This window comes from Rhinopithecus bieti, unplaced genomic scaffold (assembly GCF_001698545.2).
Source record: "Rhinopithecus bieti isolate Rb0 unplaced genomic scaffold, ASM169854v2 scaffold_5924, whole genome shotgun sequence".
NCBI lineage: Eukaryota > Metazoa > Chordata > Mammalia > Primates > Cercopithecidae > Rhinopithecus > Rhinopithecus bieti.
Window position 1 is genome coordinate 1,259,490 of NW_016805189.1, and position 12,261 is coordinate 1,271,750.

At 40.8% G+C, this 12,261-nt stretch overlaps 1 protein-coding gene across 3 annotated transcripts in view; it reads right to left on the minus strand.

Moving 5' to 3' along the window:
* The window catches only part of IRAK3 (interleukin 1 receptor associated kinase 3), a 59,744-nt gene that overhangs the window by 12,163 nt on the left and 35,320 nt on the right, over positions 1-12,261 (minus strand). For all 3 annotated transcript variants that reach the window (XM_017871577.1, XM_017871575.1, XM_017871578.1), the window contains 2 exons: positions 10,848-10,962; positions 9,261-9,379 (listed from right to left, as the gene is read on the minus strand). In XM_017871577.1, the coding sequence (XP_017727066.1) occupies positions 9,261-9,379; positions 10,848-10,962 (234 nt within the window). The remainder of the gene's footprint in view (positions 1-9,260; positions 9,380-10,847; positions 10,963-12,261) is intronic.

A 12,261-nucleotide genomic window follows, 5' to 3' on the forward strand; every position in this document is an offset into this window, starting at 1 on the left:
TCACAAGGCTGTTTACCTTAACAGAGATGCCATCCCCTCTCCAGATAATTCCTTTAACAGAATGATCATTGGTTGTACACTGAGGAAGTATGGAGAATCCTATACATTTGATGAGTTTGTAACCTGACTCTAGGATGTTACTTAATTTCTCTATTAGTAGGGGTCTCTAGGACAAGTTTTGGGGGACCTGAATTCCCCAAACAAATGCTACTTTGTAATGAGAATTGCTTTCTTTGCTTAGTAGTTTATCTCCTAATTAAGTTCAATCCCTTGGACCTTAAACGTAAGACAAGATGCTCCACCTAAATTATAAGGCAGGATTTGAATTCAAGTGCAAATACCATATTTGGCATGAAAGAGCATGATTGGTTTTTAAAGATATATATATATACCCACATATATATAATATATATACACACCCACATATATATAATATATATACTGATATAATATATACACACATATATATAGTATATAGTGCATATATATATATGGGCCCAACAGTCCAGCTCCTAGGTGCCTGGAAACTCTCAGGAAAGGCCAGGACTCCAAAGAAGGATTTAGGGAAGAGGGGGCAGGGAGCCACAGATTGGCTCCAGATATAAAGAGGACCCAATGGCCCCTCTGGGACAGCCTGAGGCAACAGCACACATGTGCTGTCTGTATTATGGCTGTTGCAACACCAAGACACCCCTCACCAAATGCCCTGCCTCCCCTAATTAGATGAGGCAAGACTCAGTTTCTCCTAGAATCTGCAGGCTACTAAAAAAGTTGTGCACCCCACCCCAACTTAAGTGTACACTGCATCTTGCCTGGAATGCTACAAATCTGAAACCCTTTATTCCCATGGGACTGCGGGGCTTTCTCTTTCATCCTCATTGAACCTAGGCAGGTCTGAGAGACACAGTATTCAAGCTTGTTTTTGCTTTGTTGGTGCCTTCTGAGTCTAGGTACTCGGTGCAAAGGCCCAGGAAGGGGTGTTCCTCCTTTAATTGTGAAATTCTGACTCTACCCACAACTAGAACAACCCCCCTCAGCCTGTTTCCTTGTTGGTATAAAGATCTTACTTCACGGGGTTCTTACCAGTATTAAATGAGAAAACATAAGGACAGTGACACTCACAGAGGGCTCAAAGTATGCTTTAAAGGATACAGGCTGGCCATTGTCCACCCTACGTCCATTACCTTAAAATCCCAAAAGGCTTGGTTGCATGTCTCTAGAAGAAGTCCAAAGACACCAACTCAAGGAACAAAATACAGGGGTTGTAGGATGTCCCTGGAGATCTGAGGACCCTTCAGTTAGTTAATGTCAATAAACCGGCTGAGTTTCAAATAGTTCCAGAGAAGTTCTGGGCCAACATAACTAAAGTCATATTTACAGACATTTTAAGACAATGGAGAGATGGAAAAAACTGGCATGTACTATGCATACGTGTATGTATCTATATGTATAAGTAAATGAATGTTGGGGCTTAGAGTGGTGGCAAATAGAATTAATAGGGGAAATTTAAATTTATGTCATATTTAATTGTTTTGCCATCCCTTAGAAAAAGTCAAATTTGGATATTTTAGAAGAAGGGAGGCACTAGGGAAAATAGGAAAATCTGAGGAAAAGAATTGTATATATCTAAAATTTTCTGAAAATAAAATAGGCTTTTTGAGGGGTTAAGAGGGAGAGGGAGGAGACTGATAAAATAATCTATCAGTCAAACAAAGAAAGAGACTTTGGATTCCCTGTAGGCTTCGACATGCCTGTTAAACAATGAGCTGGGCTCCAACTTTCCCGTCTGGGGATAAAGGCAGGAGGAGCCTGGGTCTTCAGGCAAGGGTGTCCTGGTCGCAGGGAGGGGCCAACCTGTGGCCCCCTATGCCCTCTTCCCAACCACTCAGTTTTTCTAGTCTTTCCGAAAGGAAATTATCCATGCACTCACTCACTCTGACCTTACATCTACTGATCAATTTCCATTTAAAAAAAAAAAAAAAAAAGTCCATTTTGAAACAAATAGCAAATAGCTTCTTCCTTCCTTTACTTTCCTAGACCACTTCCCTTGTATGAAAGACTGTTTCACTTGGCAGGAGACAAATGGCAATACGGATTAAAGAACGTGATTTTATAGGAAACATTAGAAATGTTCACCAAGATTATCTCTTTGCTTTGGAAACATTAGCAGGAATGAAATGTCTGGGATGGAAAATGCTGAGGATAAAATGCATTTCCATTTAAAATAGTTCATAAATGTGAAAACAATTAAGCTCACTAAGGGATAGGAGGGAAATAACAAGGAAGTTTACTGCTTTCAGATGCTTTTAAGTGATCCTGTAAGTCAAAACATCTTCGTTTCTCCAATAAAATGTGAGGGTTTTGCCAAGAACACAGGCTGCAACTTTTCAAGATTCTTTCCTTTAAATCCTTTCCTTCTCAAATTCCACCACCTGGAAGCAGATTTTGTTTTTATAACATTCTCTTTGAAGAGTTCAAATTACTGAGACATTTTTTAGCTAAATAAACCCCCAGACTTGTTGAAAACACCTTGGAAACATGGGCATTGCTTCTCCTGTGGGTGTTTCTGAGCTGTGTCTTTGACAGCTTCTTCCTTAGAAAGCTATCTACTCTCACTGCTTTCCAGGCCCGATGTCCTCTTCAATGCCTGTGCTACTGACAATTTCCCCAGGAGTCCAATGTCAGCATTTCCAAATTTCTGCACACTAATTATGCTCTCCTCTCCTTCCCAATTTCCCTGTCTCTGCCGATGACACCAACATGTTTCCAGTAATCCCAGACCTTTAATTCCTTAAAAAGTGTATGATGATTGGACTCACACAAACATGGAATGCAACCTCCCTTTTTCCTGCCACAGCCATGAGACAGAGGCCAGTCACTAATCTCTGTAAGCCTCAGCTTTCTCCTCTATCAAATGGCGATAATAACTATAACACCTGAACTCAGGCTTGCTGGGAGGATTGCTAACAAGTTATTCAGCAGGCGTTGATGTCAAGTGAAAAGTCTCCGGCTCTCATTGAGCTCCCTCATCTGATGGCAGTCTATCCGCTACCCTTAAGGTATTAGTACTTACTATGCAGTCAGGACAAATTGTGCTTTCTGCTACCTTGGCCTCTCTCCATTCTGTTCCCCTCATCTTGAAAACACTCTCCCCTGCTTTATTTTTATCCGAATCCTCTCCACAGCCATAAGATTCACTTCCTCCATGAACTTTTCACTTGACCGCTCTGAATTCCAGTGCTCCTCCTTTCTCCAAAATTCCTACTATACAGCCCCAACGACAACATTTGACACCTACAGGGAGACCGCCTGATGTTGTTTACTTAAGTGTAATGTTGAGTCTATAACAGGGTCACATTCTCCTGTAACAGTCCTAGACTCATGAGTATAGAGCCCAGAACAAAAATAGGCAGGTGTAATGTCAAAGAATTTACAGCAACAAGAGGTCACCTTAAGACTGTCTTGGTTGGCTCCGAATGTGCAAGTGTGAAAACTTTTGGCCACTCTCTGGCCACAGAAAGAGAGACAAGCCCTGGGTCTGAATGCAGATTTCATTTTCTTCTTTTTGTTTTTTTGTTTGTTTGTTTGTTTTAGACGGAGTCTCGCTCTGTCACGCAGGCTGTAGTGCAGTGATGCAATTTCAGCTCACTGCAACCTCCACCTCCTGGGTTCAAGCAATTCTCCTGCCTCAGCCTCCAGAGTAGCTGGGACTACAAGTGCACGCCACCATGCCTGGTTAATTTTTTTTTTTTTTTTTTTTTGTATTTTTAGTAGAGATGGGGTTTCAGCATTTTGGCCAGGCTGGTCTCAAACTCCTGACCTCAAGTGATCTGCCTACCTCGGTCTTCCAAAGTGCTTGGACTATAGGTGTGAGCCACCACACCTGGCCTGAATGCAGATTTCTGGTGGTCTTCCCACATCCACATCCTCATCCTCCCTCCTCCCTGCTGAAGACATGAGTACCATTTCACTTTGCTTTAGACAAAAGATGTTATTCACACTTTGGGCACCAGGCTGCTGAATAATGATTTTCCAACTTTCATTTTAAAAACTATTTTAAAACCATAAAAATGACAGATTATCCAGTTTCTTTACTGATAAAATTAATTACAGAGAATGATTGAACTGATAACTTAAGGATTTCATTTAGTAACTTGGTACTGTCTTTTGGAACTTTTTCCAATTATTTGGCTTGAGATAGTAAGGTCTGATGCCAAGTTATTTTTGTCTAACAAATTTTATGTTATTGTCACTAATCTCTGTAAGCCTCAGCTTTCTCCTCTATCAAATGGAGATAATAACTATAACACCTGAACTCAGGCTTGCTGGGAAGATGTGTATGCTCTGTGCCAAGGACCTTATGTCATTTAACCCTAGGAGATAGAAGCTATTATTTTACTACTAGCATTTTGCAGAGGGGAAGATTGAGGCTTGCAGACATTAACATTAACATAGACTAGAACATACTTCTTTAAATACAATCTAAAGAATATAAAGAAGTAAAAAAATAAGCCATTGAAAAATAAGCTATAGTTTCTCCAACCAAATAAAATGTTGTTGATATTTTGGTATGTTTTACTTTTAATATTTTTTAATGCATGAATTTGTAGTTATACAAAGTTATAATTATATACTATATGTTACTTTAATTTGGTCTTTTCCACTTAATCTCACCGTATATATATTGTTCCATGTTATTTCATAGTATTAAAAACATAATAATATCAAAGATTTAGGATAAAGTGTTCTGTGATTCATCACTCTGAAGCCCAAATACAGAAAAGAAAATAAAGGTAACAGCATCTTCCATTGTTCACTCCTCCAATAAAAACAGAGCCCTGAATTACTCAGGGAAAAGGCCACTGTTTGACACAGATTTTGGGATGTCCTTTTCTGAGCCAATTATCAGAGCTGTACAATAAAACTGCATCCCTCCTAGAAGCTGTCTCCCTTACACAGATTTAGAAAATTAATACGACAAAGGCAGAAGAGGCAGGGATTTCAGACAGCTCAGTCCTAAAAGCACTGACCTACACACAGAGGGATCAAGACTCAGAGAGGCCTAGGTTTGGAGCACAGTGGAGGATTCATTTAAAAGAGATTCAGGAGGGTAATCTAGGTCAGCCAATCACATCTGGCTGAGGCTGCTGGGGACTGACTGTCATTACCATCTGACAGGTGTTCAGTGTCCCAAATGAACTGAGTTGGTCTCGTTCCAGCTTCTAGAGAACAGGTGTGTACACCACCAAACACTAGGGGAAAATCCACTGTTATAGTTGGCACTAATTAACATCTTTGCTGGCAGGCTCAGCGGAAAGGCCAAGAGTTCAATGGCTGTGGAAGGGACTGATTTGCTTTGGAACAGGCAGGGACACACTGATGAGCCCTTGTGAAACCACAGTTCTCTAACAAATGCCCACAGTCACGGATCTCCATACCCTGACACATGCCTGGGTGTGCACATTTTATGAATGGGTTACATTGAAATCCTTGAACTCTTTGGAACACTCAGAAAGGCAACGATTGTCAGCAGCCCCACCACCAAGTAAAATATAAAATACATTGCTAGATGCATTTCAAGCCCTGTCTCTTCCATAATATTCTTGTTTCTGATCAGATCTCTCTGGGTACTCTGTATCTGTTACCTGTTGGGCATTCTGTCTAGCAGTGTTGCTTAAATGATTTTTATAGTTCTGTACATCCAGACGAGTTCCTGGGATAGTGACCTGGAAGAACTGGCCTCCTTTTAAGTTGTGAGAACCTTTTGGTTCTCTCACTAGAGCCCAGCTTGTCAAACCTAGTTCCTCAGCCTAGTCAGCATCTAAAGCCTCATTCCATCCCCTGCTCACCACAGTCCTTATTCTTCTCTAGTCTCACTTTACCTTATTCTCCAACCTTGTCCTTTCTTTTCCGACCAACTGATTTCTCTTGCTTTTACCATATACGTGACAATTCTTTACTCTGTTCCTTTGAACAAGTTATTCCTCCACCAGGAATATTCTCTCCCCTTCTTTCAACCAATCCCACTTTTTCCAAGACTTGGCTTGGAACTCTCTAACGAGAGGAAGCCTTGTCAGACCAGCCACTCAGTGGGCATAGTTACCGTTGCACTACACATTTTGTGTTTATGTTATCTTTCTGATCACCAGGTTGAACCTTCAAGGATAATACTATCATCAGCAATGTCTCTCCCACTGTGGTCTAACACAATGCTCTGCACACAACAGATGTTCTATAAATATTTGTGAAGTAAGATGAATGGGATTCTCAAAATATTTAATAAACACTTTTTTTTAAAGTGGAGAATGGGGTTTCACCATGTTGGCCAGGCTGGTCTCAAACTCCTGGCCTCACGTAATTGACCCACTTTGGCCTCCCAAAGTGCTGGGATTATGAGCGTAAGCCACCACACCTGGTCAGTAAACATATTAACAGAGAAGTAATTTTTCTTAAACTAGAGCTTAGTTGGTGGGTCCACTTTTCAAACACTATAAATTGACGATAGAGGGAAGAGTGTTAAGTAAAAAGACTGATTGGCCACCACAGTACTTGGTCCCTGCCATTGTGCCACTCCCACCACTTCTCGACCAGTTAGGACAGGAGTTACCACTGAAGATGTGTATGCTCTGTGCCAAGGACCTTATGTCATTTAACCCTAGGAGATAGAAGCTATTATTTTACTACTAGCATTTTGTAGAGGGGAAGATTGAGGCTTGCAGACATTAAGCAATTTGCTCAGAATCGCATTTTAAGTGGAAAGTCTCTCTGATTGAAACATTATGAGGACAATGAGCTAAGAGAAAAGGATGGAAGGAGGGTGGGGAGCAAAGTACGTGAAAAACAAAAATTTTGGGGTCACATTTTTCAGAACTCTGTCCTGTCAAATCTTCCTTTATAACTATGGTGGCTGCCATCTCCCAACATGACTCCACGCACCCCCAGCCCCACCATTCCCCACCCTGTCCTTCACCACCCCACTTGGCTCCCTCCTTGGGTCCCAGGGAGGCTCTGGTTCCCCAGCAGGAAGAGTTGGCTAAAGACGGCTCACAGCTGAGCCACAGTCTGGGAACTGTCTTGGTAGAAGGGAGTTGCCTCACCCAGCCACATTACTGCTCCACAAGAGGGCTGGTCAGATGCAGGGGTGCAAAGCCCAGAGTGCCCTACCTACCTCTGGGATGTCTTTGAAGGACCATCCCAGCTTCAGTGCTTCCCCATAGCTTGGACTGAGGCCTCTAGGACAACAATATCCCAACTCAACCTCTCCAACTGCCCAATCCTGCCTTTTTCCTTTCCTCGCTTCATTTGCTGAGAGCCCTCCCTTAAAAATCTCCTGCAGGTAAATCTGTGCTTCTGAGCCCACTTCCTGGGAACCTGCCTGAAGACACGGACCAACAGCGAGAAAGTGGAAATGAGGGCCCAAAGCCTGTGCTCTCACCAAATACCAGGAGAGAGATGCTGTCACATCCAAATCACCTTACCCAATTTCAGCTGTGAAAAATAACGGGACATGGGCAGAGCTTGCCTCTGCCTCCCTCCCTGCCCTGATGCTCCCTTTGCTTCAGTTAGTGACTCTCTGTCCCCGTCTCCCATCAAGAGCCAAAATCCCAACACCTTCTCTTTTCTTTCTCCTTCAAACTCTGCATTCAGGAAAGGATTTGATGAACTCAGCCACACAAAAGGAAACTTAATAAAATTAATCCATTACTTCTTGGGGATTTAAAATAAGCTAATACTTACTTTAAGTTTAGACCAAAGGAAGAATATGTTTAGCAACATTCCAGATATTTATTTGCTCAGTAAAACACATATTTGAGCACTTAGTGTGCTCAGTGTTGGTTGCAAGCTGAGTGGAGGAGGGATGTTTTAGGTTGTGGGCAGCCACTTCAGCCCTTTGAAAGCAATTCCAATGGATAACTCCACTGACTCAAGACCCTCACGGTCCCTCTCTATTCAGGTCCCATGAGTGTGCATTAATTTTATGCTGTTTCTACAAAGCCACTAGCAGTTGCTGGATTGCCACACTGCAACAGGCACAGACATCTATGGGTAGGTCATCCCACCCCTCTAGAACTAAGTAAAACTTAGAGTCTTTTCCTATGGAGTTCATTTCATCCGAAAAACAAGTAAGTAATCAGCTCCTCTTCTGCCCAAGTCAAAAGCATCCTACAATTTTTTTTTCAAGATACCGGGAAATGGTTCAGAAGCAGCAGCAGTCTTTTAAATTCAGTCTTCCTTGATATTCAGCAAAGGTGTATTCAGGTACTTTTGGACAGGTTCAAGATAAAGGGCAAATAGAAAAAAATTCACCGGCAGGGGGTATCTAGTCTGTGTGAATGATTCTTTATGCCTAGAAGAAGAAATGTGGGAGATGTTGCTTCTAATTTTCTCATGTCTCAAAAAATGAACACGGGTTGCTGCTCAGCTTGTCGTAGGTTAATACATAAAGTTACGAGACAGCAGGCTCAGTAGGATGAGCAAGACACTGGAGACTCAAGGACAAACAATTTTAATCGCTATTTACTACTGCCAGCTTGCTAGGAATCCCCATTTAAGTTGCTTAATTTTTCTTTAAGCTTCAGTTTTTTAAAAAAGTAGATAAAGACAGGTTCATTTCACAAAGTGCCATTAATAATTACTAAAATACAGATGCTTCTCAACTTACGAGGTTACATTCTGACAAACTCATGGTAAGTCGAAAATGCATTTAATACACCTAACCTACTGAACATCCTAGCTTAGCCTAGTCTATGTTAAATGTGCTCAGAACAATTATATTAGCCTACAGTTGGGCAAAATCATCTAGTGCAAAGGCTAGTTTATAATAAAGTGTTAACTATCTCACACAATAAATTGAATACTGTACTGAAACTGAAAAACAGAATGACTGTATGGGGATACTCAAAGTATGATTTCTAATTAACATGTATCACTTTTGTGCCATTGTAAAGTCAAAAAAAAATCATTTTGTTGAATCATCATAAATTGGGACCATCTGTACACAGAATTGTCTATCCTACATTGTTCATTAATAATTCCCAAAAATAATGCAAACCCTCTTTTTGGCAACATACATATAGCTTTTAAATTTGGTAGACACATTTTCATTAATAAAATATAGGATTTTAAATACCTAGATGAGAGTTCTTAACACACACACATACATACCAGGAGAACTACAGCAGAGAATAGTGTGAAGTATGACTCACGTGTGAGGATAAAAGAAGCTTTCAGGAATACCCAAAAGCTCTGGAATCATTTACCTTGATATACTGCCACAGATGACCGAGCATGGTTGAACGTTGTGCAGGTAGTGAATGGCTTTGGATATTCCTATTAATATACTGATTCGAACGTGCCAAGGGAGTGGGGCCGTGTCACCCTAAAACGACAACAGCAATTGGTTTGGTTGCACTTTCTGAGTAAAAACTACCTATGTATTCATTATGCAGACATATACCAGAATAGAAGCAGATAGCAAGGTGGGGTGAGGTGGGTGAATCAACGTTTTGGTTTTCCAGAACTTATTTTTAATTCCAGATGGGTTTCCTTCTGCTACTGATGGCAGTTCTAGGCCTCTTTATAGACAATGAAAATACTCCATACTTCTTAATATTAGCTTAATCAAAACATAGCTAGTAAGGTAACACTACTTAAAAGTTCATTAAATAAGGTTTTTAAGTTACTTGTGGTACAATAGTATGAGTAATTGAGACAATCTTCTTTTATTTTCATCCTCACTGAAACAACCTATTTGGAATCAATTTTTAAACTTAACCTCCAAAAACATCTAATGAGGGATCATGGCATTTATTCAACCTCCTTCTCTCTCTCTCCCTCTCTCTGTCTCTCTCTCTCTCTTTTCTTTCTTTCTTTCTTTTTTTTTTTTTTTTTTTTTTTTTTGAGACAAGGTCTCACTCCGTGTCACCCAGGCTGGAGTACAGTGGCACAGTCATAGCTCACTACAGCCTCCATGTCCCTGGGCTCAAGCAATTGTCCTGCCTCTGCCTCTCAAGTAGATGGGACAGGCATGTGCCACCATGGCCAGCAATTTATTTACTTACTTATTTGAGACAGAGTCTTGCTCTGTCGCCCAGGCTGGAGTGCAATGGCACAATCTCCAGGCTGGAGTGCAATGGCACAATCTCGGCTCACTGCAACCTCTGCCTCCCAGGTTCAAGCGATTCTCCTGCCTCAGCCTCCTGAGTAGCTGGGATTACAGGTGCGCACTACCACGCCCAGCTAATTTTTGCATTTTTAATGGAGATGGGGTTTCACCATGTTGGTCAGGCTGGTCCCGAATTCCTGACCTCGTGATCCACCCACCTTGCCTTCCCAAAGTGCTGGTATTACAGGCATGAGCCACCGTGCCCAGACTATTCATTTTTTTAGTAGAGGTGAGATCTGGTTATGTTGTCCAGGCTGCCTCTTTCTCTTTAGAGTCTGTGTCACTGTTATGGCGATCCTTTGTATTGAAGGATACTTTATATAAAGTTATACAAGTTAAAATTATCTAAGGAATAAGAGTAGTTGATGCCAACTCACTGGAGGTACAGAATCAAATATAATATAACATGGTTACCAAAAGATTTGCTGGGTTCTTACTATATAATGAGTAAGAACCCAATATGGTTGCCAAAATGTTGCACAAAACACGTTAACTCCGGTATTTGCTCGGCCTTCTAAAAGTAAGAAATTAATCCAAGAAGTACTGCTTCCTTGGGAAACCCATCCTTCGCTTTCCCCTCATGCAAACACATCTTGCCTCCCAGCTCTCCCAGATGGTTTCAGCAGCTCTCCCAGGGCTTCAAGGGGTCAGAGGATCAGACAGAATAATAGAAAGAACTTACTACACACTGCAGTCTGTCAAAAAGTGTTCCATTTCTCATGTATGGATAAACCAGACAGAACTTCTCAGTCTCTGTAAAATATGCAGCCAACTCTAGTATGTTTGGATGGTGAAACCTTGAAACAAAAAAATGTTTTAAAGCCATCAAATTGCATATTCAGATAGGAAACGGACAACACTCTGGTGTGGGAGTAGTAAGGTGGGATGGAGAATAGGCTTAAAGCAGAATATAAATTTGGCTGGACACATTGGGCACAGGACACAGATTTGCTTTCCAAATTGGTCTAAAGAGTTCTAACGGCAGGGCGCGGTGGCTCACACCTGTGATCCCAGCAATTTGGGAGGCTGAGGCAGGCAGATCACTTGAGGTCAGGAGTTTGAGACCTGCCTGGCCAACATGGTGAAATCCTATTTCTACTAAAAACACAAAAATTAGCTGGGCATGGTGGTGAGCACCTGGTTATTCCAGCTACTCAGAAGGCTGAGGCAGGAGAATTGCTTGAACCGGGAGGCGGAGGTTGCAGTGAACCTAGATCGTGTCACGGCATTCCAGCCTGGGTGACAAGAGTGAGACTCCACCTCAAAAAAAAAAAAAAAAAAAAAAATTCTAGCAAATACTAGTTACTGGTTTTGATTGACTGTAACCACGTAAATATAAATAAAACATCCAAATATAGGGCAGAAATTTTCAAAAAATAAGGAGTTTTAAAGATTTGTAATATTGGAAACTTTACAAAAGATAGCACTATTCAATATTAACTTATTTTATCAATATGAAAGACAACATGACTTATTAAGTAAAAACAGTGCAACTAAAATTGTTAGCTTGATTTATTTAAGTATATAAGTTTAAGTCACCAAAACATAAGAATAAATACCATTTTCATTCATCCACTTATTGAGCACTACTATGTCAGGTACTGTGCTAGATACCAGTTACACAGCTGAAAAGAGATGTCAGTGTCTTCACAAAGCTTGCATTATTGTCTAAATCCATATGACTAGTAATGTTTGATGTTGAGAACATATCACTGATTTTAAATCACAGATTTCTATGTCAGTGTAGTATACATTTCTCAGGCTTTTTTCCCCCTAATAATCATTTATTAGCTTATTAACAAAAACTCTATTCCTCAATTGTGTGTGCTATCACTATGAGCCCAGGTAACAACTCTGAAACATAAAATGTGAAATTCACACATACTGTGAGCTCAGTTTAATTCAAAAATTACTTATGGGATACCTACTATGTTCTGGGCAGGCTTGGGGATATTAAAATAAATCTGTAAAAAATATTCTGTTTATAAAAGCCTATTATTCATTTCTGCAGTAGCAAAATTTCCCTATAAACACACACATTCCTATATATATTGTGCATATGTGGTGGGGGAGGGGGGTTCTGATTCCTTTTCTTC